Below are 25,615 nucleotides of genomic sequence, written 5' to 3'. Positions count from 1 at the left end.
GGTTGAGTTTCATTCTTCTACATATAGCTGTCCAGTTTTCCCAGCACCATTTATTGAAGAGACTGTCTTTAAGCCAGCATTAACCTGATCCCCAAACCAGGCAAAGACCCCACCAAAAAAGAGAATTTCAGACCAATATCACTGATGAATATGGATGCTAAGATTCTCAAAAAGATCCTAGCAAATAGGATCCAACAGCACATTAAAAAGATTATCCACCATGATCAGGTGGGATTCATCCCTGGGTTGCAAGGATGGTTCAACATTCGCAAATCAATCAATGTGATAGAGCAAATCAATAGTAGAAGAGAGAAGAACCACATTTTATTTATTTATTTGACAGAGAGAGAGAGACAGAGAGGGAATACAAGCAGGGGAAAGCGGCAGAGGGAGAAGCAGGCCTCTTGCTGAGCAGGGAACCTGACGTGGGGCTGGATCCCAGGACCCTCGAATCATGACCCGAGCCGAAGGCTGATGCTTAACAACTGAGCCACCCAGGCACCCCTCTATGTTTCTTTTAAATAGGAAGAAAACTCAGAGGCTTGCAGTAATTTCCTCTAACATCTTATAAGCTAAGTTATATCTCATGCTTGTTCCTAAACCAGCCACTGGTAAATCAGGTACTGTGATTAGCTTAGAATAATCATTTCTCCTTTTGAAGCTAGGGTAAGGCCACCTTCTTTGTGTTTGGGACAATAAATATCCAAATGAAGTTGTGGTTCTCCAGCAAGAATCAAAACTATGGCATGGTTATCGGGGAGGGAGCCAGCAGTACTTGATGCAGGGATTCACTGGATAATGTGAAGCAGAAGGGTAACAAGATTAGATTTGAATTAGGGCCGTCTGGTTGTGGCACAAAATAGGGATCACCAAGCTTTTTCTCTCAAGGGCCAGGTAGTGACTATTTTAGGCCCTGTGGTTTCCCAACTACAAGTACCATTATAGTGTGAAAGCAGCCATAGCAATACGTAGGTGAATAGCAAGAACCAACCATCTGGTTCTGTAAATAAAGTTTTATGGGAGCACAGTCACATGTGACTGGTCTGACTTGGCCTGTGGCCATAGTTTGGTCACCCTTCATGTGGCGGGTAGATTGGAAAAAAACCATGTAAAGAGACTGGAAGAAAAAGGACGCTTATATTTCCTCAGTCTAGTATCAGTCCATTATGAAATGTTCACTCCTCTATACTGAAAAAGTCAGGAGGCTCAATTTATTCAATTTACAATGTTGTTCTTTTTCTAGGCCTTATGTCTTTCTCATTTTTTAAATTTAAAACTTTTTAAAAGATTTTATTTATTCGAGAGAGAGCACAAGTGGGGCAGAGGGGCAGAGGGAGAGGGAGAAGCAGACTCCCCATTGAGCAGGGAGCCTGATACGGGGCTTCATCCCAGGACCCTGAGACCATGACTTGAGGTGAAGGCAGACGCTTAACTGAGTCACCCAGGTGCCCCCTTTCTCATTTGTTTTGCTTAAAATTTTTTTATTCATTTAAGAAATAACAATATTAGTTGGTGGCTTTTTTTTTTTCCTTCTGGAAGTCATCAGTTAAGAGTTCATGTTTGCATAGGGCAGCGGCAGAGGAAATATAAAGCAGAGATAGAAAAGAGGTATAGTTAATACGATTTCATGATTATTGAATGTAGAAAGGGGAGAGAGGGGATGCCTGGGTGGCTCAGCCATTTAGTGGCTGCCTTCAGCTCAGGTCATGATCCCAAGGTTCTGGGATAAAGCCCTGCATTGGGCTCCCTACTCCATGGGAAGCCTGCTTTCTCCCTCTCCCACTCCTCCTGCTTGTGTTCTCTCTCTCTGTCAAATAAATAAATAAAATCTTAAAAAAAAAATGGGGGGGTGGGGAGAGGAAATCTTAGAAGAGTCATACGTTCCCAGGTTGTGCACTAACATTTAAACTGGACATGAAGAATGAGTAGGACTTTATCGGAGTGCCGTGGGAATAAGGAAGACCAAGTATTTTCTGTATATGTTGAATTTGATGGAATATCCATTGTAGTATATTTTCAGTAATTGGATAATCGAATACTAGGAGTTTCTAGCTGGAGATAGAGCATCAAGGTTGGAGGTGCTGATTTGAAATAATCTGATTAGAATTATTAGGCAAAGTCATAGCTTGGACAAAGATTGAGCTTGTCCATGATGGAAAACATATAGAAATAGACGAAGGCGAGTGAACAAACCCTGGGACTACCAATATATAAGGGGTGGACGGAGGTGTAAGACTTAGTAGAGAAGACTGAGAAGTGGCTGGGGAAAAGGAGAGGAATTAGAGGAAATGTTGTTGAAAAACTTAAAAAAATTTTTTTCAAGGAGTATTATTTGTATCAAATAAAATCACTAAAAAAAAGTTAGATTTAATTTTTAAAAGCTCTTTGGTGGTAACCTTTTCAAAAGAACAATTTTTGAGTTGACAGGTCTGTTATTTACACGATTGGTACACTCTGTGTCCAAATATGGAAAAATAACACATCAAGTAAGGTCTTCCCTAACTTTTTTGTAACTTGCAGTATCTACCTGGACAGGGTCAAGGGGAAATGGTCCACCCTGGTGAGTAGACTGGCCAACATTTTTCCATAACTGTCAAAACATAGGGGTCAAGTGTGAGGAAAAGTGTTGTCTTTCTTACCTGTTTCGTGTAGAGATACTTGAGCTTTTCTTCAAGTCCCTGGTACACTCTCCTGGATGAATACCAGAACAAAAATCTGGAAGCAATAGGCAGGAAGCCACTGTCAGGCCCTATCTCTGATATGGAATCATGATGCAGCTGTATTTTGACAGTTTTAAATTTTGATCAGAAAGAGTTTATACAGACCAGCAGTTTGGGAGAAACTGGCCACTTTTAAGTATTTTATTGCAGAAAACTAGTATAATACCAAGGAGAAAATATAAGGTGATATGTTGAATATACTGTTCTCACTTGCTAGGGTTCTATGTCAGTAAAAAAAGTCAACACTGGACTATTTTTGTTGGTGCTGTCTCTCTCCATCCTCTTCCATTTGCCTTCTTCTGATATCTCCACTTTTACCGCTCCTTGCTGAATTTCATCTCTAAAGAAAGCTTTAAGGAAAACTGTCTTGGAATCTATCACTATTGGAACACATTTCTACCAAATGTGTATTTCCTTCTAAGGTAACAGGCTACCCCATCTAAAATGTATTTCATATTTTGTTGTTTCTTATGCTAAACTTCTTTGTACCTGTACCACAGTGACAGGATTAGTGATGATGTTTGGCCAAGATTGAAGGCATTTTCTGGACGGTCAGAAATTTTTACCTGATAACAGTTTTAATGTGACATGCTTTTATATTTTTTCAGAAATTGGTAAACTGTGGCTTAACAAGAATATGTGGCCAATTAGATTGACAAGTTTTTAACCATCTATGTAATATAAGATAACTCACTTTGTTTTCCCCCAAATGAATCCTGTTGATCTTTAAGGATCAAATCCACTATTTTCAGGATGGAGTGGCTGACTCATCCTACATTTTAAATGTAGTATTTCTGACTTTTTGACCAGTTTGTCAACAACTGCCTTTAATAGGTGAACTATGTTTATAATTCTATAAGAAATTAAGAAAATGAGTGGAAACAAAAAACCTCTATAATCAATAGTGTGTTATTATACTGTGTACGATAGTTATATATTTTTCTATAATTATCCCAGTTACCTTATTGATTCATAACTACAAAAAAGTGAATTAAGCCCTATTTAGGTGGAGAAAATTTATGTGACCTTTTAGTGTTTTTATAGGAACTTTTATACTGTAGAACATACTGATAATCATCAGAATTCTTTTTTTCCCCAATTAAAATATGATTGTTGCTTGTTTCACATTATTTTCTGACATTATTTCGTCTATTCCTTTTATGCCTTTATTCAAATGGATGTAGAAATACAGGAATCTCCCAGGCAAATACTAAAAACAGAGGAAAGGTGTTCTGTGAAATAACCTTCTAACTGTAATTGTGTGTTAAAACATCAACCTTAATCATAAAAATTGCATATGATGCATTTGTATAAGAGGCTCCCAAAATAACACCCAGATTTGGTTATTCACTGGAAGAACTCACACGTCTCAGCATATTTGTACTCATGCCTGCAGTTTATTATGGTGAAATGATAACAAAGCAAAATCAGCAAAGAAAAGGTGCATGGAGTGAAGTCTAGACGAAGCCAAGTGCAGGCTTCTAAGAATCCACTGCCTATGGGTGTGCTTAATTCCTCCAGCATCAAATCATGACAACTCATGTGAGATGTTGTCTGCCAATACAAGAATCTTACAGATGCTCAGTGCCTGAAGTTTTCTTTAAGGCATCTTCTCCCTAGCATATATCAAAATTCCAGGTTCCCAGAAGGAAATCAAGTTGTAAGTACTTGATAATTCACCTGGTCTGTACCAACACTTAACAGTCTCAATGGATACTTTTTTTTCCCCTTCACAGTAAATAGGCCTTATTTTTTACAGCGTTTTAAAGTTCATTGCAAAATATAGCAGAAAGTACAGTTAGTTTCCATTTACCGCGTGTTCCTCTACACACGTAGCCTTGTTGTCAACATCCTGAACCACAGTGATACATTGTTATATTTATATTGACTCATCTTTATCATCCAAAGTCCATAATTTACATCAGGCTTCAGTCTTGGTGTTGTACATTCTATGGGTTTTAACAAATGTGTGATGACATGTATCTGTCATGTGCTGTCACATAGAATAGTTTCACTGCCTTAAAAGTACTCTGTGCTGTGCCTGTTCATCCCTCCCTTTGCCGTAACCCTTAACTCCTAACTTAAAAAGTTTTACTTTTTGGGGCGCCTGGGTGGCTCAGTGGTTTAAGGCCTCTGCCTTCGGCTTGGGTCATGGTCTCAGGGTCCTGGGATCGAGCCCCGCATTGGGCTCTCTGCTCAGCGGGGAGCCTGCTTCCTCCTCTCTCCCTCTGCCTGCCTCTCTGACTACTTGTGATCTGTCTGTCAAATATATAAATAAAAATCTTAAAGAAAAAAGTTTTACTTTTACCAGAATGTCATATAGTTGCAATCATACAGTGGATATCTTCTTGAATGTTTAAAAAATTAAAATTCCGAGGTAATTGAATATAGTGATTCAAGATAATCTCTGTCCTTTGTTATGTTCATCAGTGTAGGATCTGATGACATATGCCTTACTGACTGAAAACGTGTGATTTCTACAGACATTCGTCACATAGTGGGGAGGGTTGAGAACAATGACATCATATCCTACTACCCAGTGCTAATCATTGGTACCATTGTCGTCTAAGAGGTGGATCCAGATAGACTCTCCAGCAATCAAAGTAGGTCGTCTCAAGAGGTTTTACTTTATAGAACCAAAATCACTAAAATCACTAAAAGCTTTGATACTTATCTTGCAATTGGAAATAAGGCCAGAGAGAGTCTGTTTGCTCTGTTTTGCCATGCTGCAAAGTACAGTGGCTGTAGACCAAACTTTGTGATGAGGTGTTTCACCCCAATCTTAACAGCCCCTGCTGGAGATCTGGAGAAGTTCTGTTGTGTTACAGCAAAATAAGTACAGTCTTTTTAAACTGCGCCTCATAGTGAAAGTCCTGAGGAATCCAGAAGAATCCCGACATTGTCAGTCTATGATGATGATTCTGCTAATGACACCATTTTCTGTCAGTCTCAAGGGTTTGGTTAAAATTGTGGTCATTATAAAATCTCCTTGGTAGGTATCAAATTCTGATGGATACCATTCTTTTCTTGCATTTGGTAAATGTAGAGGAGAAAGTAAGATTTCTTAGTGAGTTAACTGCCTACCAATAGTATAATTAATATTCACTCCAGTGTGGTTGCCAGGTGTGGTCCCGAAGAATACTTTTTAACACATCATCAGTCTTACACTTTGAATATTCTGTATTTTTCTGTTGATTCAAAATGTATTTTGCTCTTTTCTTTAGTGGCGAATAAGACTTCTGAAGAAGACTCTTTAAGCAGGTAGGATTTTTATGGATTTTTAAACAAATTCTGTGTTAACAAGGGAATGCAGAGAAAAGCATTTATTGAGAGTTCTGCTGTGCGCTAGGCACTATATTATGTGCTTGACATTTATTACTTATATAGTCATTACAATAGCATCACAAAGTAGCTGTGCTGTTACAGCCAATTTTTTTGTTAATTAGTCAGCTGTGGTTCAGGAACGTTGATTAATTGACCTATGATTCCATAGCTAAAGAGTAGCAGACCCAGAAACCACCACTGCTGCTAACAAGAGCTTGAACGCTGCGAATTTTCCGTCTTGGAGGGGGCCGTGGTGCCCCCTGTGAGGCATAAGAAACTAGTCAGTTACTCACAGTTTGAAAATTCTGGCAGCGATGAGGACTTTGTTTCTGCAACCACACCTTTGAATAAGAAGCCCAGAACAACACCAAAGGAGTTAATACTAGAAACAAGGAAACCTAAACTGAAGAATCTCCAGAAAGAAGATATCCCACTACAAGAGAAAACCCCTTAAAAAGGATGGCTTTAGGTGACGAACTCTACCAGCGAGACTTGGAAGTGGCGCTAGCTTTATCCGTGAAGGAACTTCCAGCGGTCACCATCGATGTGGGAGAGGCTCCAGATAAAAGCACCAAAAAAATGTGGCAGCAGTGAAATTGGGACAATGACTAAGGCTCCCCATCTCTCCGATTGCAGTGTAGCCAGTGATGATTTAGATTTGGATTAGCTTACCGAGGAAGATGATGTGTACGGTGCTCAAGGGAAAAGAAAAGCAGCATCAACAGCTGTGGTAGGACAGAGGAAGATTCTTTGGGAAGGCAGTGATGGCCGTAGTGCTGACGACTCTGAACCAGCCACCTGGTGGAGAGTCTGAGGATGACTCTGATTTTAGGGAGAGCGAAGATGATGGTGCGAACGTCACTCTGGGAAAAAATAAAGTGGAAGAAATTAAAAAGAAAGAAATGAAGGTAAAATCCCCAGTTGGAAAAAAGGTGAAGAAACCTAAATCCAAACGTGATACTTTGGAAGTGACTTCAAGAGACTGTGCTCCAGCTGCCTGGAAATCAGAATCTCAGCTTTCACCAAAAAAGGCTTCCCTTTCTTCAGAGGCCACTTGGAAATCATTACAAATATGCAAACCTTCAGCTGGAAGCAGAAAACCTAAATAGATGCCACCAGCGCTATCTGGAAGCAGCAGCAGCAGCAGCAGCCGCCGCAGGAGCCCACTGGCAGGGGTGTCTGTTAAGTCTCCAAATCAGAGTCTCTGCCTTGGCTTGTCCAGATTAGCACAAGTGAAACCTTTGCATCCAAATGCCGCTAGTAGCTGAGTGTGGTAGTAAATGAAGGTTTGATTAAGAGAATAAGAGTTTTACAAGTGTGTTTCTATTTGAATTGTGTTTCTGTTTAAGGAGGGTATCATAATATAAAGGCATCCTTCAATGTAAAAAAAAAATGAGTAGTAGACCCATGATTTGACTGTCAGCCTGCGTGATTCCCACATCCATTCTTCTGTCCCTCAGCAGCACTGGGGTTAATTAAGGTACAGATTCTAGTCAGATCAACTCAGAGAGTCAAATTTAGTTATGTGTTTACATTTAGAGTTTTCTTAAGAAACCAGGTTAGTCCAAGAATTTGTCCTAATATATTTGACAACTAGTGATAACTAGGGGTAAATAGTGCAATGGTAACTAGTCTCTTGTTTTTACTGTCAAAGATTTTAGGATGGCTCTCATTACCCTGGCCATAGTACATAGCTTTTACATAAGCAAGACCTAATCAGGCAAATTCTTAGATATAGAGATGTCTGCTCTCCTTGAGATGAATGATTTTTCCAGAAGTGATGGATATGTAATCTAGGTGTAGGCCATGATACGTTAATTAATTTTATAATCTATTTAGAGGATATTTCTAAATGATTCTCTGTTTACTGACTTCCCACTCTAGTTTTCCCTTTAGGCTACTTCCCTTGACCAGTTCCTTGAAGCTTTTCCTTTTTTCTGTAGACTTTTTTCCTTTTCTCCATTGACTTTTCTCTAATCTTTTCTTGTTTTTTTTTTTTTCCTTTCTTCTCTGCTTTTCTTGGTGTTGCTTTTATTCTATTAATTTTTTCCCTTTCTGCCAGCTAAGTATTCTCTGTTTTTCTATAGACAAAATCAAAAGCACATAGAATTTCAGGATTTTAGGGCATCTTAGAGATGAATTAATCAAAATACCCTCTGGTACTACAACCTGTGTTTAACATCCTCACCAAGTGATTATTTAAATGGAGAATTTGAAACGCAAAAGAGATTTAAGTGACTTATTTGGATATGATAAGTGACAGAAATGAGATTTACATTCAGGTTTTTTCCTTTTTTTCTCATCTTAATAGGTGAATGTTTTAATAATAGAAAGATGGGAGTGGGTCCAGTGAACACAGTGAAGGTGCGTAAGGAAGGAATTGGCATGAGAGGTCAAGTTTCAAGAATAACGACACTGGGTTGGATAGGAATAAGAGTTTTAGTAAAGATGTCAGAATATTTGGACTTATGATAAGTTAGATAAAGACGGATTACAGAAGTGAAGGACACACACACACACACAGTAGAATGAAGGACACAGGATATTGGGAGTTGTTTAGAAAAGCATATTAAAATAGAGGGTTCAAGAAAATCATGAGCAGTTTTTTTGTTTTTTGGTTTAATTGAATGAACTGGCATACCTCAGGTTTTCTGTTGAGAAGTATTAAAATCATTTGAGCCATGGGGAAGGCTTTTTACAGCATATAGGAAAGTGATATCATCTACTTCCACCCCAATCTTGGCTTAGATCCTCTCGAGTAATGGGGGAATGGAGATTCTGAACTACACAGATGTATGGCCAAGGTAGTGGTCTCCTCACTCCACCTCTTTTTCTAATTCTTTGATGTCCTTCCCATGTACAGGTAGGATTTGGTGGGCTAAGACTGGCTGTCAAATCAGTAAAAGAGCTTCATTTGGGTAGTTGGTAACATGTCTACATTGAGATGATCAAATGGATGAAAATTCTGTTTAGCTTGTCCTCCAGGAGCAGGAAATGGCTCCTGCTCTTGGTCATTTGATGCTATGCTTGTTTTGGGAATCTGGTTTCATAGGCTAAAGATTTAAAAGGTTGGAGGGTACCACTGAGCCCTATAAAAGAGTGATCTAAGAGCTCACAGAAAGAAAATATTAGGCAGTGTATAGGGAAATAGAGGCACAGCTAGCTACCAGGACTCTATTTTTATAGCAGTCTCTCTTCTTGGGTGTCTCAGTGCTTTTGATGGTGTTTTGTTTTTTTTTAAAATTATTTATTTATTTATTTTATAAACATATAATGTATTTTTATCCCCAGGGGTGCAGTTCTGTGAATCACCAGGTTTACATACTTCACAGCACTCACCATAGCGCATACTCTCCCCAATGTCCATAACCCCACTCCCCCTTTCTGAACCCCCTCTCCCCTCAGAAACCCTCAGTTTGTTTTATGAGATTGAGAGTCACTTATGGTTTGTCTCCCTCCCAATTACATCTTGTTTCATTTATTCTTCTCCTATCCCCCTAACTCCCCATGTTGCTTCTCCATGTCCTCATATCAGGGAGATCATATGATAGTTGTCTTTCTCTGATTGACTTACTTCACTAAGCATGCTACCCTCTAGTTCCATTCAGTTGGTTGCAAATGGCAAGATTTCATTTCTTTTGATGGCTGCATAGTATTCCATTGTGTATATATACCACCTCTTCTTTATCCATTCATCTGTTGATGGACATCTAGGTTCATTCCATAGTTTGGCTATTGTGGACATTGCTGCTATAAACATTCGGGTGCACATGCCCCTTCGGATCACTATGTTTGTATCTTTAGGGTAAATACCCAGTAGTGCAATTGCGGGGTCATAGGGTAGTTCTATTTTCAACATTTTGAGGAACCTCCATGCTGTTTTCCAGAGTGGTTGCACCAGCTTGCATTCCCACCAACAGTGTAGGAGGATTCCCCTTTCTCCGCATCCTCACCAGCATCTCTCATTTCCTGACTTGTTAATTCTAGCCATTCTGACTGGTGTGAGGTGATACCTCATTGTGGTTTTGATTTGTATTTCCCTGATGCCGAGTGACGTGGAGCACTTTTTCATGTGTCTGTTGGCCATCTGGATGTCTTCTTTGCAGAAATGTCTGTTCATGTCCTCTGCCCATTTCTTGATTGGATTGTTTGTTCTTTGGGTGTTGAGTTTGCTAAATTCCTTATAGATTTTAGATTTCATTTCTTTTGATGGCTGCATAGTATTCCATTGTGTATATATACCACATCTTCTTTATCCATTCATCTGTTGATGGACATCTAGGTTCATTCCATAGTTTGGCTATTGTAGACATTGCTGCTATAAACATTCAGGTACACGTGACCCTTCGGATCACTATGTTTGTAAGTTTAGGGTTAAATACCCAGTAGTGCAATTGCTGGGTCATAGGGTAGTTCTATTTTCAACATTTTGAGGAACCTCCATGCTGTTTTCCAGAGTGGTTGCACCAGCTTGCATTCCCACCAACAGTGGAGGAGGGTTCCCCTTTCTCCACATCCTCACCAGCATCTCTCATTTCCTGACTTGTTAATTTTAGCCATTCTGACTGGTGTGAAGTGGTATCTCATTGTGGTTTTGATTTGTATTTCCCTGATGCCGAGTGATATGGAGCACTTTTTCATGTGTCTGTTAGCCATCTGGATGTCTTCTTTGCAGAAATGTCTGTTCATGTCCTCTGCCCATTTCTTGATTGGATTGTTTGTTCTTTGGGTGTTGAGTTTGTTAAGTTCCTTATAGATTTTGGACACTAGCCCTTTATCTGATACGTTGTTTGCAAATATCTTCTCCCATTCTGTCAGTTGTCTTTTGGTTAACTGTTTCCTTTGCCGTGCAAAAGCTTTTGATCTTGATGAAATCCCAGTAGTTCATTTTTCCCTTCCTTCCCTTGCCTTTGGCGATGTTCCTAGGAAGATGTTGCTGTGGCTGAGGTCAAAGAGGTTGCTGCCTGTGTTCTCCTCAAGGATTTTGATGGATTCCTTTCTCACATTGAGGTCCTTCATTCATTTGGAGTCTATTTTCGTGTGTGGTATAAGGAAATCGTCCAATTTCATTTTTCTGCATGTCTCTGTCCAGTTTTCCCAGCACAATTTATTGAAGAGGCTGTCTTTTTTCCATTGGACATTCTTTCCTGCTTTGTCGAAGATTAGTTGACCATAGAGTTGAGCGTCTATTTCTGGGCTCTCTATTCAGTTCCATTGATCTATGTTTCTCTTTTTGTGCCAGTACCATGCTGTTTTGATGATGACAGCTTTGTAATAGAGCTTGAAGTCTGGACTTGTGATGCCATCAACTTTGGCTTTCTTTTTCAGTATGCCTTTGGCTATTCGAGGTCTTTTCTGGTTCCATATAAATTTTAGGATTATTTGTTCCATTTCTTTGAAAAAAATGGATGGTATTTTGATAGCGATTGCATTAAATGTGTAGATTTCTTTAGGTAGCATAGACATTTTCACAGTACTTGTTCTTCCAATCCAGGAGCATGGAACATTTTTCCGTTTCTTTGTGTCTTCCTCAATTTCTTTCATGAGTACTGTATAGTTTTCTGCATATAGATTCTTAGCCTCTTTGGTTAGGTTTATTCCTTGGTATCTTATAGTTTTTGGTGCAATTGTAAATGGGATGGACTCCTTAATTTCTCTTTCTTCTGTCTTGTTGTTGGTGTAGAGAAATGCAACTGATTTCTGTGCATTGATTTTATATCCTGAAACTTTACTAAATTCCTGTACAAGTTCTAGCAGATTCGGAGTGGAGTCTTTTGGGTTTTTCACATATAGGATCATATCATCTGCGAAGAGTGATCGTTTGACTTCTTCTTTGCTGATTTGGATGCCTTTAATTTCCTTTTGTTGTCTGATTGCTGAGGCTAGGACTTCTAGTATTATGTTGAATAGCAGTGCTGATAATGGACATCCCTGCCGAGTTCCTGACCTTAACGGAAAAGCTTTCAGTTTTTCTCCATTGAGAATGGTATTTTCAGTGGGTTTTTCATAGATGGCTTTGATAATATTGAGGTATGTGCCCTCTATCCCTACACTTTGAAGAGTTTTGATCAGGAAAGGATGCTGTACTTTGTCAAATGCTTTTTCAGCATCTATTGAGAGTATCATATGGTTCTTGTTCTTTCTTTTATTAATGTGTTGTATCACATTGATTGATTTGTGGATGTTGAACCAACCTTGCAGCCCTGGAATAAATCCCACTTGGTTGTGGTGAATAATCCTTTTAATGTACTGTTGAATCCTATTGGCTAGTATTTTGGTGAGAATTTTTGCATCTGTGTTCATCAAGGATATTGGTCTGTAGTTCTCTTTTTTGGTGGGATCCTTGTCTGGTTTTGGGATCAAGGTGATGCTGGCCTCATAGAATGAGTTTGGAAGTTTTCCTTCCATTTCTATTTTTTGGAACAGTTTCAGGAGAATAGGAATTAGTTCTTCTTGAAATGTTTGGTAGAATTCCCCTGGGAAGCCGTCTGGCCCTGGGCTTTTGTTTGTTTGGAGATTTTTGATGACTGTTTCAATCTCCTTACTGGTTATGGGTCTGTTCAGGTTTTCTATTTCTTCCTGTTTCAGTTGTGGTAGTTTATATGTCTCTAGGAGTGCATCCATTTCTTCCAGATTGTGAAATTTGTTGGCATAGAGTTGCTCCTACTATGTTCTTAAAATTGTCTTTATTTCTTTGGTGTTGGTTGTGATCTCTCCTCTTTCATTCATGATTTTATTTATTTGGGTCCTTTCTCTTTTCTTTTTGATAAGTCTGGCCAGGGGTTTATTAATCTTATTAATTATTTCAAAGAACCAGCTCCTAGTTTTGTTGATTTGTTCTATTGTTTTTTTGGTTTCTATTTCATTGATTTTTGCTCTGATCTTTATGATTTCTCTTCTCCTGCTGGGTTTAGGGTTTCTGTCTTGTTCTTTCTCCAGCTCCTTTAGGTGTAGGGTTAGGTTGTGTACTTTTGAGACCTTTTTTTTTTTTAATATTTTATTTCTTTGACAGAGAGAAATCACAAGCAGGCAGAGAGGCAGGCAGAGAGAGAGGAGGAAGCAGGCTCCCTGCGGAGCAAAGAGCCCGATGCGGGGCTCGATCCCAGGACCCTGAGATCATGACCTGAGCCGAAGGCAGAGGCTTTAACCCACTGAGCCACCCAGGCACCCCGAGACCTTTCTTGTTTCTTGAGAAAGGCTTGTACTTTCTCCAGCTCCTTTACGCGTAGGGTTAGGTTGTGTACTTGAGACCTTTCTTGTTTCTTGAGAAAGGCTTGTACCGCTATATATTTTCCTCTCAGGACTGCCTTTGCTGTGTCCCACAGATTTTGAACTGTTGCGTTTTCATTATCATTTGTTTCCATGAATTTTTTCAATTCTTCTTTAATTTCCTGGTTGACCCATTCATTCTTTAGAAGGATGCTGTTTAGTCTCCATGTATTTGGGTGCTTTCCAAATTTCCTCTTGTGATTGAGTTCTAGCTTCAGAGCATTGTGGTCTTAAAATATGCAAGGAACGATCCCAATCTTTTGATACCGGTTGAGACCTGATTTAGGACCCAGCATGTGATCTATTCTAGAGAATATTCCATGTGCACTAGAGAAGAATGTGTATTCTGTTGCTTTGGGATGAAATGTTCTGAATATATCTGTGATGTCCATCTGGTCCAGTGTGTCATTTAAGGCCTTTATTTCCTTGTTGATCTTTTGCTTGGATGATCTGTCCATTTCAATGAGGGGAGTGTTAAAGTCCCCTACTATTATTGTATTATTATTGATGTGTTTCTTTGATTTTGTTATTAATTGGTTTATATAGTTGGCTGCTCCCACAATAGGGACATAGATATTTTAAATTGTTAGATCTTCTTGTTGGACAGACCCCCTGAGTAGGATATAGTGTCCTTCCTCATCTCTTATTATAGTCTTTGGCTTAAAATCTATTTGACCTGATATAAGCATTGCCACCCCACCTTTCTTCTGATGTCCATTAGCATGGTAAATTGTTTTCCACCCCCTCACTTTAAATCTGGAGATGTCTCCGGGTCTAAAATGAGTTTCTTGTAGGCAACATACATATTTTTTTTAAAAAAGATTTTATTTATTTATTTGACAGAGAGAGATCACAAGTAGACAGAGAGGCAGGCAGAGAGAGAGAGAGAGAGAGAGAGAGAGGGAAGCAAGCTCGCTGCTGAGCAGGGAGCCCGATGCAGGACTCAATCCCAGGACCCTGGAATCATGACCTGAGCCAAAGGCAGCGGCTTAACCCATTGAGCCACCCAGGCGCCCAGGTTTTGTTTTTTTATCCATTCTGATACCCTGTGTCTTTTGATTGGGGCAGTTAGTCCATTAACATTCATGTTAACTATTGAGAGTTTAGTGCCATTGTATTGCCTGTAAGGTGACTGTGACTGATTGTCTCTGTTCCTTTCTGATCTACTACTTTTAGACTCTCTCTTTGTTTAGAGGACCCGTTTTAATATTTCCTGTAGAGCTGGTTTGGTGTTTGCAAATTCTTTCAGTTTTTGTTTGTCCTGGAAGTTTTTATCTCTCCTTCTATTTTCAATGATAGCCTAGCTGGATATAGTATTCTTGGCTGCATGTTTTTCTCGTTTAGTGCTCTGAATATATCACACCAGCTCTTTCTGGCCTGCCAGGTCCCTGTGGATAAGTGTGCTGCCAATCTAATATTTTTACCATCGTATGTTACAGACTTCTTTTCCTGGGCTGCTTTCAGGATTTTCTCTTTATCACTAAGACTTGTAAATTTTACTATTAGGTGACGAGGTGTGGACCTATTCTTGCTGATTTTGAGGGGGGTTCTCTGCACCTCCTGGATTTTGATGCTTGTTCCCTTTGCCATATTAGGGAAATTCTCTCCAATAATTCTCTCCAATATACCTTCTGCTCCCCTCTCTCTTTCTTTTTCTTCTGGAATCCCAATTATTCTAATGTTGTTTCGTCTTATGTTATCATTTATCTCTCGAATTCTCCCCTTGTGGTCTAGTAGTTGTTTGTCCCTCTTTTGCTCAGCTTCTTTATTCTCTGTCATTTGGTCTTCTATATCACTAATTCTTTCTTCTGCCTCATTTATCGTAGCATTGAGAGCCTCCATTTTTGATTGCACCTCATTAATAGCTTTTTTTAATTTCAACTTGGTTAGATTTTAGTTCTTTTATTTCTCCAGAAAGGGCTTTTATATCTCCAGAGAAGGTTTCTCTAAATCTTCCATGCCTTTTTCAAGCCCGGCTAGAACCTTCAGAATCATCACTCTGAACTCTAGATCTGACATATTACCAATGTCTGTATTGATTAGGTCCCTAGCCTTTGGTACTGCCTCTTGTTCTTTTTTTTGTGTTGAATTTTTCTGCTTTGTCGTTTTGTCCACATAAGAGTATATGAAGGTAGCAAGTAAAATACTAAAAGGGTGGCAACGACCCCAGAAAAATGTGCTTTAACCAAATCAGAAGAGACCCCAAATCTGGGGGGGTGAAAGGGGATAAAAAGAGGTTCAGGAAAAAAAAGAAAAAATTAAAAAATGAAAACAAAGAAAAAATATAAAAAAGAAAGAAAAAATATATATATTATATAAACTGTTAAAAAAACGTTAAAAAAGAGAAGGGTAAAAGTTAAAAAAATTTAGTAGAAGAAGAAAAAAAATTTGAAAAAAAAATTAAATTAACTGCAAGTCTAAAGAATCATGGGGAGAAAGCCATGAGTTCCGTGCTTTGCTTTCTCCTGTGGAATTCCGCTGTTGTCCTTGGTATTGAACCTGCTTTCCTTGGTAGACGAACTTTGTCCTGGCTGGTTTTTTTGTTGATCTTCTTGGGGAGGGGCCTGTTGTAGTGACTCTCAAGTGTCTTTGCCTGAGGTGGAATTGTACCGCCCTTACCTGGGGCCGGACTAAGTAATCCACTAAGGTTCCCTTTTGGGAGCTTCTGTTCCCTGAACGCTTTCCATGGAGTTCTGGAGGACGGGAATGAAAATGGCGGCCTCCCAGTCTCCGGCCCGGAAGAACCAAGAGCCCAGGGCCCCACTCCTCAGTGCGCCCCCAGAGAACAGCGCCCAATCTCTCCCGTATCCCCGGTCTCCAGCCGTGCTCTGAACTCACCCAGCCTGCAACTGGTTCAAGGTAACCCCAAGCTGAGAGCTCACTCCTCGGCTCTGTTTCTGTAGCCGGCTTTCCCGTTCTAATACCTGCAAGCTCTGCGGCACTCTGACACCCCCGATCCTCTGTGACCCTGCGGGACCTGGGGCCACGCTGACCCCGTGTGGGCTTCACCCTGGTTTAGCCTCTGGAGCAATATCCCTCAGTGGAGCAGACTTTTTTTTTTTTTTTAGATTTTATTTATTTATTTGACAGAGAGAGAGATCACAAGTAGGCAGAGAGGCAGGCAGAGAGAGAGGAGGAGGCAGGCTCCCTGCTGAGCAGAGAGCCCAATGCGCGGCTCGATCCCAGGTCCCTGAGATCATGACCTGAGCCGAAGGCAGCGGCTTAATCCACTGAGCCACCCAGGCGCCCCAGTGGAGCAGACTTTTAAAAGTCCTGATTTTGTGCTCCGTTGTTCCGCCGCTTGCCGGGAGTCGGCCCCTCCCCCCCGCGGTCTATCTTCCTGTGGTTTTGGATTCACTTCTCCACCAGTCCTACTTTTCAGAAAGTGGTTGATTTTCTGTTTTTAGAATTGCTGTTCTTCTCTTCGATCTCCTGTTGGATTTTTAGGTATTTGCAATGTTTAGATAAGCTATCGAGCTGATCTCCTGCTACCTGATGTAGTCTCAGCCTGCTACTTCTCCGCCATCTTGACTCCTCCCTCACTTATGATGATTTTTAAGGTGTTGCTAGTTCATATACCTAAATAAGGCAGGACCTGTGTAGGGAAAAAGTTGGACCTTATAGTTTTTAATCTCTCTGGGAACAGTATTCCCACTAATGACATAAATTTGTTCTTTAACATTTGTATATTTGTTTGCTTATTTTTTAAAATTGAAGCATAGTTGACACATAATGTTATGTTGTGTTTCAGGTGATTTAAGAGCTCTGAATGTTACACCATGCCTACTACAAGTGTAGCTACTCTCTCTTACTGCATGATGCTATTACAATACCCTTGACTGTATTCCCTATGCTGTACTTGGATCCCTGTGACTTACTCTAACTGGAATCCTGAACCTCCCATTCCCCTTTACCCATTTTGTCCATCCCCCACCCCCCTCCCTTCTGGCAATATAGAATTCTCTGTATTTCTGAGTCTGTTTCTGTTTATTTTTGCTTACTGCTCTTGCCTCAGGAGCAGTAAAAGCAAAAAGAAACTGTTGGGACCACATCAAAATCAAAAGGTTTTGCACAGTGAAGGAATCAATCCACACAACAAAAAGGAAACCTATGGAATAGGAGTAAATATTTGCAAATGACATAGCCAATAACGGGTTAGTATACAAATAAAAAGAATTGATAGAACTCAGCACCCAAAACACAACCGAATTTAAAAATGATCAGAAGACACGAACAGACATTTTTCCAAAGAAAACACACAGATGACCAACAGGCACCTAAGAAGATACTCAGCATCACTCATCATCAGGGAAATGGAAATCAAAACTATAATGAGATACCACTTCCTACCTGTCAGAATGGCTAAAATAAAAAACATAAGTAACAATGTTGGCAAGTATGTGGAGAAAAGGAATCCTCTTGGATTATTGGTGGGAATTCAAGCTAATGCAGCCACTGTGGAAACAGTATGGAATTTCTTCCAAAAGGTAAAAACTGAACTACCCTACAATCCAGTAATGACACTATTGGGTATTTACTCCCCAAAATACGAAAATACCAATTTGAATGGATACATGTACCCCTGTGGTTACTACAGCATTAGTTACAATAGTCAGCCCGAGTGTCCATTGATAGATGAATAGATAAAGAAGAAGTGGCATATATATACAATGGAATATTCAGCCATAGAAAAGAATGAAATTTTGTGATTTGCAGTGAAATGGAGGGAACTAGAGAGTATTGTGCTAAGTGGAGTTAAGTCAGCGAAAGACAAATACCATATGATTTCACTCATATGTAGAATTTAAGAAACAATAGAAATGAGCAAAGAAAAAAACAACAAGAAATGAGAGACAGACAATGAAGAAACCGACTCTTAACTATAGAGACCAAGTTGATGGTTACCAGAGGGGAGATGGGTGGGGGAATGGGTGAAATAGGAGCTAAGTGTTAAGGAATGCACTTGTCGTGATGAGCACTGGGTGATAGAATTTCTAAATCATTATACTGTGTACATGAAACTAATATAGCACTGTGTGTTAATGATACTGGAATTAAAATAAAAACTTAATAAAAAAAACAGAGGCCAAAGTTCAATTACATCAAGAAACTTTATTCAATAAATAAATAGATGAACTTTCACTCGATTTTTCTTTTTCATGAACTTGTTTTTGTTGTATATTTTGCTCTAAAGTATTTCCATTAAACCTGGTGATGGTAACGCTTCATGGCCTACATCAGATGATGAAGACTTAAGTTTGACTATGAAGGTAATGTACACTCTTGTGAAATTAATTTTCCTGCTCTGAATTTAGTTTTGTGTATTATTTACTCTTAAAATTTAACAGTGGCTTGCCTATCATCATTTTATGTTTGAAGTAGAATGTTGGTCAGAACAAACCATTTTATAGAAATATGAGAAGTTGAATTTTTTTTTTAACTCTGTTAAATATCGAAGGTGGAAAAAATGGGCTGGAAATATATAATGACAGGAAAATTATATTGGGAAAAGCTTTCCCATGATGGAGGAAATATGACATTTGGTCAAGGATAAGGATTCTTACTGTGAGTTTTAAATTATCTTATCATGACTTTTCTTTTCCTTTCTCTTTCTCTCTCTCTCTCTCTTTCTAACATGACTTTTATAGTATTCATGCCTCAATGAGTCTTTAGTGGACCCAGTTTTTTATTGCAGATTGCTTTTTCTTGGACATTTTTTATTTTGGTAGCATGTAGTTTTATGAAAGAAGATTTTTTTTCGCTTTTTCTATCCCTTGTTTTACATTTAGACCAAAATAAGTTTGGAAATTGCAGAAATTCAGAAATTTAAACTGCCTCTCAAAATTTATATTGCAAAGGCATTCTACTGTGTTTTCAAAATAATTCCATAAAGAGTATAGTTAAAACTCTTTAAGGGAAGAATACATGTTTTGCCTAAAATAATAATTAACACTAGAAGGACAGGCTTTTCATATCCATATGGTAAATTGTCTAATTTCAGAAACCTTTTATATTATAGTTTTTAAAAATATTTACTCATAATCTTTGTATCAGATTCTAAGATTTAAACTTTCAGTCACTTTATATTTATTTGAATATTCATGTTAAAGCTCCTGCATCATGATAAGCTATTGGATGTTAGGAAACATAATTGCGCATCTCCTGGAACACCTAGAATAAAACCTTGCCTGAAGAAGCAATTTTAATATTTTTTGAATGTGAATTAATGAGCAGACAGATGGAATTCTGTATAATGGAATGTTATAAGTAATGTAATGTGCATAATAAGTTATAATTAAATATTAAAATTTTAAAAATACATAATTAAAAATTTATATTCCTTTTTCATGTTTAGTATTTATAAGTGCAAATGAATTATGTTGAGGAAATAAATAAGAAAGAAGGTTACAGTATATTTTTTACTATCCTCTAATTGTGAGCTTAGAATTTTAGATAGACTGTCTTTTTTCTCCTGTATTTTTTTTCCTGCTTTGTTGAAGATTATTTGACCATAGGTTGAGGGTTCATATATGGAATCTATTCTGTTCCACTGGTCTGTGTGTCTGTTTTTGTGCCAGTTCCATGTGTTCATCATCATTAGTCATCAGAGATATTCAAAGCAAAAACACATTGAGATACCACCTTACACCAGTTAGAATGGCCAAAATCAACAAGACAGTAAACAACAAGTGTTGAGAGGATGCGGAGAAAGGGGAACCTCCTTACAGTGTTGGTGGGAATGCAAGCTGGTGCAACCACTCTGGAAAACAGCAAGGAAGTTATGTTGAGTGAAATAAATCAAGCAGAGAGAGTCAATTATCATATGGTTTCACTTACTTGTGGAGCATAAGGAATAACATGGAGGACATAGGGAGATGGAGAGGAGAAGGGAGTTGAGGGAAATTGGAAGGGGAGAAGAACCATGAGAGACTATGGACTCTGAAAAACAATCTGAGGGTTTTGAAGGGGCGGGGGGTGGGAGATTGGTTGAGCCTGGTGGTGGGTATTAAGGAGGGCACGTATTGCATGGAGCACTGGGTGTGGTGCATACACAATGAATTTTGGAACACACACATCTCTCATAATCCTCACCCCATGAGAAAATGTAGGCTAGTAAATGGCAGAACAGATTTGAATCTACATTTGAATGATTCCAAAACCCATGTTCTTTGTGTAGTGGTGCTCATTTGACAATGGTGAATATTACAATTATTTTACCAAATGTGTTATTTGTAATCCTTAATACTATTAATTTTTTTTCTAGAATACCTCAAAACCAAACTTAAGACAACTAATGATTGATTCTCAGCTTTTCAAGAACTGTAAGCTCTTTGAAGACTTGTGTTATTCACTGATTTTTGTCCGTTCTTGTGTTAGTCAGTAATTCGAAATTACAGATATTTTCATATACTCTTTATTTTGTTTTTTACTAAGTGGAAACAAAACCTGGCCTTGTATCACCGGGAGATAAAACTGTATTTGAGGATGATAATTCTGATAACAAATGTGAAGATACGGTTGGCGTTCCTTCCAAACCATCAGTCGACGTCTGTGACTCTTCTGCTTTGCCATCACCAGATTCTATTCTAAAACCTCCTTTCACATTGTTAGGCCTTGGTCTTACAAAGGTACGTTGTTTCATTTTAAACTTTTCCCGATGTTTTTTTCATATTTCATCCTCTTGATCCTTATAATGAAAAGAATCGTAGGAAGAAAGGGAAGTCCTCGAGATCATAAGAGAAAACAGTGTCATAATGGTAGAGAGGTAATTGGATTGAGATTTATAAAGGTTGGTGGGAGTAAACAGTTCTTAGGGATGCCATTATGGAAGGACAGAATTAGAAAGCAACTGGAAAGAACAGCTGTAGGTGGATGTGAAGATGCGGGAGGACACGAAGGGAAAGAATTCATTTAAGAAGGGTGAGATGAATGTAAACTTGCAGAGTTGAGAGAGATTATGATAAAAACACAATAGCAGTAGTGGGGCTATGGGAGAGCAGATACTCTACATTATAAAATATGGTAGAAATTATTTTAAGTTTCTGATTTATTTTTAATTGTATCTGCATATACATACACACACATCAAATGAATGAACTCACAGTTTATAGTTTTTTTCCTAATATGAACTATTTGTCATTATAGAATCATAAGGAAGGAAAGGTTGCTAATGGAGTATACAGAATTATTTCTGGGAGATGATTTTTACTTTTTCAAATATCTCCAATGGTGGAAACATTTTATATTACTAGGAAACATTAGTATTCATAGCTATTAGTTTTGGGGGGTTCTTTTTAGATTTAAAAAATTTTAAGTAATCTCTATACCCAGCATGGGGCTTGAACTCACAACCCTGAGATCAAGAGTCACACCCTTTTCCCACTGAGCCAGCCAGGAGCTCCCACAGTTGTTAAATTTAACATGTGAATTCTTTTATATCTGAAATTCAGAAGTACTGGTGATTTTATTTATTTATTTTTTTGTCCCTTTCTTCTTTCCTCATGTGAATATTGGGTCCTGCTTGATAATGACACATGTATTTGGAGGCTTTAAAACCTTTAACTTGGATGATCATGATTATTTTTTAATACTAGATTCTTTCTCTGGTCCTTAACTACTGGTGAAATATGCTGCTCATAGTGGAATAAGAAAACCATGTGAATTTTAAAATAGAGTTTTATATTTTTCTCATATATCGTAGTACTTAAAAATGCCTCAGAATTCTAAAATCCCATATTTCTCTTATTAATATAAATCTTTTAAGATTAATTTTTAAAAATGAGTATTCTTACAAAAATCTTGAATTGGTGTTTTGCAGTTAAATCTTTATTAATCTTAAAAATGGTATTCATTACAGAAATGAATCTTGCTTATGTATATATTTTTTCTAAAGATTTATTTCAGAGCAAGGGAGAGACAGAGTTGGGGGGGAGGAGGGACAGAGGGAGAGGAAGAGAGAAGGAAAGAAGCAGACTCCCCGCTGAGCAGGAGCATGATGTGGGACTCAGTCTCACAAACCTGAGATCCTCACCTGAGGATCTCACCTGACCACCCAGGTGCCCATTAACTTGCCTACATTAATAAAAATATATTTTCTATCCTTGAAACTAATGTTGAAGTATGTAATTGAGATATTGAATCCCATGGTTTTCCCCCTCTGCTTTTATTTTTGTTCTGAAAATTTCAAGAGTTCTGTGTAGGTTTACATTATTTAATAATATCAGGTTGGTATATTTTAGTATATATATTTATCTTTTTTTTAAAAAAGATTTTTATGTTTTTATTTGACAGAGAGATCACAAGGAGGCAGAGAGGCAGGCAGAAAGAGGGGGGAAGCAGGCTCCCCGCTGGGCAGAGAGCCCGATGTGGTCCTGGATCCCAGGACCCTGAGATCATGACCTGAGCTGAAGGCAGAGACTCAACCCACTGAGCCACCCAGGCACCCGATATTTATCTTTTTAACCATAAGTAATGTCATTTTTCCTACTCCAAATGTATTTGTCTAGAATTTTCTTCTTAAGTCTTCTGGGTGCTTTGGGATGTCTGGGTGGCTCAGTCAGTTAAGCATCTATCTTTGATTCAGGTCATGATCCCAGGGTGCTGGGATTGAGTCCTGCATTGGGCTTCTTGTTCAGCGGGGAGCCTGCTTCTCCCTCTCCCTGCCCTCCCTCTACTTGTACTCTCTGTCTCTGACAAATAAATAAATAAAATCTTTAAAAAAAAAGTCTCCTGGGTGCTTTAAATTTGGTATGTCCCAGATTGAAGACATTGTTTCTGACCCTTTCTTCTTCCCTGACTTTTTGTAATCTGCTCTGTCATTTGTTTTCCCCATCCTAGTAGATAGCACCACTGAAACACTGAAGTAGGAAAAATCCTGGACTCCAAACTTCCCTGAAATTACTACATCCAGGGGTACTTGGGCGGTTTGCTCAGTTAAGCATCCGACTGTTGGTGTTGGCTCAGGTCATGATGTCAGGGTCTTGGTATGAAGCCCCGGGTCGGGCTCCATACTGAGTAGGGAGTCTACTTGAGGATTCTCTCTCTTCCTCTCCCTCTGCCCCTTTACCTGCATGCACACACCCTCTCCTTCTAAATATAAATAAATTAAATCTTTTTAGAAAAAAAATCATCACATCTCTACCTCTGAAAACAATAATACATTATGTTAATTAATTGAATTTAAATTAGAAAAAGGAGTGCCTAGGAGGCTCAGTCGGCTAAGCATCTGCCTTCAGCTCAGGGCATGACCGTAGGGTTCTGGGCTTGAGTCCCTTGTTGGGCTCCTTGCTCAGCGAGGAGTCTGCTTCTCTCTCTGCCTGCTACTCTTCTTGCTTGTGCTCTCTCTCTGACAAATAAATATAAAACCTTTAAAAAATATTAAAAAGCAAAAAAAGAAAAAAAAATCACCACATTCAGTCACTCTCCATTCATTATTTTGTACCTGCTTCCCATTTTTCATATCTTACTATAATTCCCTCTCTCACCTACAATTTTGAAATCCTCTTCTGGTTTCTGGTTTGGGTTCCTTTTTTTTTTTTTTAAAGATTTTATTTATTTACTTGACAGACAGATCACAAGTAGGCAGAGAGGCAGGCAGAGAGAGAGGAGGAAGCAGGCTCCCCGCTGGGCAGAAAGCCCGATGCAGGGCTCGATCACCCGCATCAGGGATCATGACCTGATGCTCCCTGATCACCTGAGCCGAAGGCAGAGGCTTTAACCCACTGAGCCACCCAGGTGCCCCTTTGTGCCTCATTGCTGTCAGAGTGACCTTTCTAGAATATATTTGTGGTGATGTAACTCCTCTGCTTCTTTAGTGGATACCCATTACCTGAAGGAGAAAGTCCATATTCCAGCATGACACTTGCCTTTTTTGTTTCAGTCCTGGTTTTCCGATTCTGTCTCTATCCCACTCCCAAAAATTGTGTTCCAGTTTTGCCACCTTCCGTAGCTATCGTCAATTACTGTGTTATTCCATACGTCATCCTTTTGCTCATTCTACCTTTTCTAGAATGCCCTTCACACCATCTTTGTGTATCTCTCTCTCAAGATACAGCCCTACCTTTGCAGCATTTCCCGAGCTTCCCATATACAACTGTTTTCCCCTTTGTGCCTTCACTGTGCTTTATTCTCTTCACCTGTAGATCTAGTAAATGATACTCTTCTGTTCTTGTTTTTGTCCATCTCTACCCCTACTAGTATATATGGCAGTCTCTTTTATTTGTTTTTCCAGCTTCTCCTAGGACAGTGCCCATGACTTGACAGATTTGTCTTTGTGAGTGAGTGAGTGATGAGCACGTGAATTGATGTGATGATTTCTGAAGTTGGGTTTTTGTTTTGTGTTGTTTTTATAGGAAGGAGAGGAGCAGCCAGCAATTGGAACAAAGGACGATGGTATTACTGAAAGTGTTCCACACGAGCAAACAGTTAATGACTGTTTGACTTCTGCTGATGGGGCAGATAAAAATGATAGACATGGTAAGTTAGTGAACATCGATGCATTTTTTTCTAGGCTTAAATGCTAGTATAAAAAATATCACAGTATGTAGATCCAGTTATGTTACCCATTTCTTTTTTTTTTAAATGTTTTATTTATTTGACAGAGAGAAATCACAAGTAGGCAGAGAGGCAGGCAGAGAGAGAGGAGGAAGCAGGCTCCCTGCTGAGCAGAGAGCCTGATGTGGGGCTCGATCCCAGGACCCTGGGATCATGACCCAAGCCGAAGGCAGAGGCTTTAACCCACTGAGCCACCCAGGCGCCCCGTTACCCATTTCTTTAAGATATTTTTCGTGTCTTTTTTTTTTTTTTTTTTGCTGTCTTTCTATTTAAGTAAACCAGCTTTTTCTTCCTGAAAATTCTTCAACCCTCTGAAAATCTTTACTGCTTTGACTTTTATTTTATTGAAGTATTCATGAAGGGGGATAGGCTTGTATATACATTTAAAATTCATAATACATGTTCTCATTAATGTATCTGTGACTATATTTTATAGTGACGCTGTCAGCATTAGGATTGGCAGAACAAAATGAAGAATCACCTTGGGATTCTGAGGTACTGTTTTATTATTATTTTAAAATGAAAGCATGGAGTGATTTTAAAACGTAAAAGGGAAGCTTAGACTTTACTCTCTCATCTCTGCATTTGCCCATACAAACTATTTCCTTATGCTTTTTACCTGTAATTGATAAAATATTTATGTGCTAAATATAATAATTCAGCATAATACAGTTCTATTAATTTACAAACTTAACCTAATGAAAGCTGTGTAATATTATTGCAGAAAACGGAGGCTTAGAAGTGATAAG

At 38.7% G+C, this 25,615-nt stretch overlaps 1 protein-coding gene across 1 annotated transcript in view; it reads left to right on the top strand.

Annotated features, from left to right (window-relative positions):
• LOC123946521 (ankyrin repeat domain-containing protein 26-like) overlaps positions 1-25,615 on the top strand; it is a 180,633-nt gene that overhangs the window by 12,366 nt on the left and 142,652 nt on the right. Inside the window, 6 exon segments of the mRNA XM_046011883.1 lie at positions 5,945-5,981; positions 18,508-18,583; positions 20,578-20,635; positions 20,748-20,941; positions 24,665-24,788; positions 25,303-25,361. Of these exon segments, the coding sequence (XP_045867839.1) occupies positions 5,945-5,981; positions 18,508-18,583; positions 20,578-20,635; positions 20,748-20,941; positions 24,665-24,788; positions 25,303-25,361 (548 nt within the window).

The sequence above is a fragment of the Meles meles genome, chromosome 7 (genome assembly GCF_922984935.1).
Source record: "Meles meles chromosome 7, mMelMel3.1 paternal haplotype, whole genome shotgun sequence".
Taxonomy (NCBI): Eukaryota; Metazoa; Chordata; class Mammalia; order Carnivora; family Mustelidae; genus Meles; species Meles meles.
Note: the sequence above shows the minus strand (reverse complement) of the source record. Positions and strands in the feature narration are given on the sequence as shown.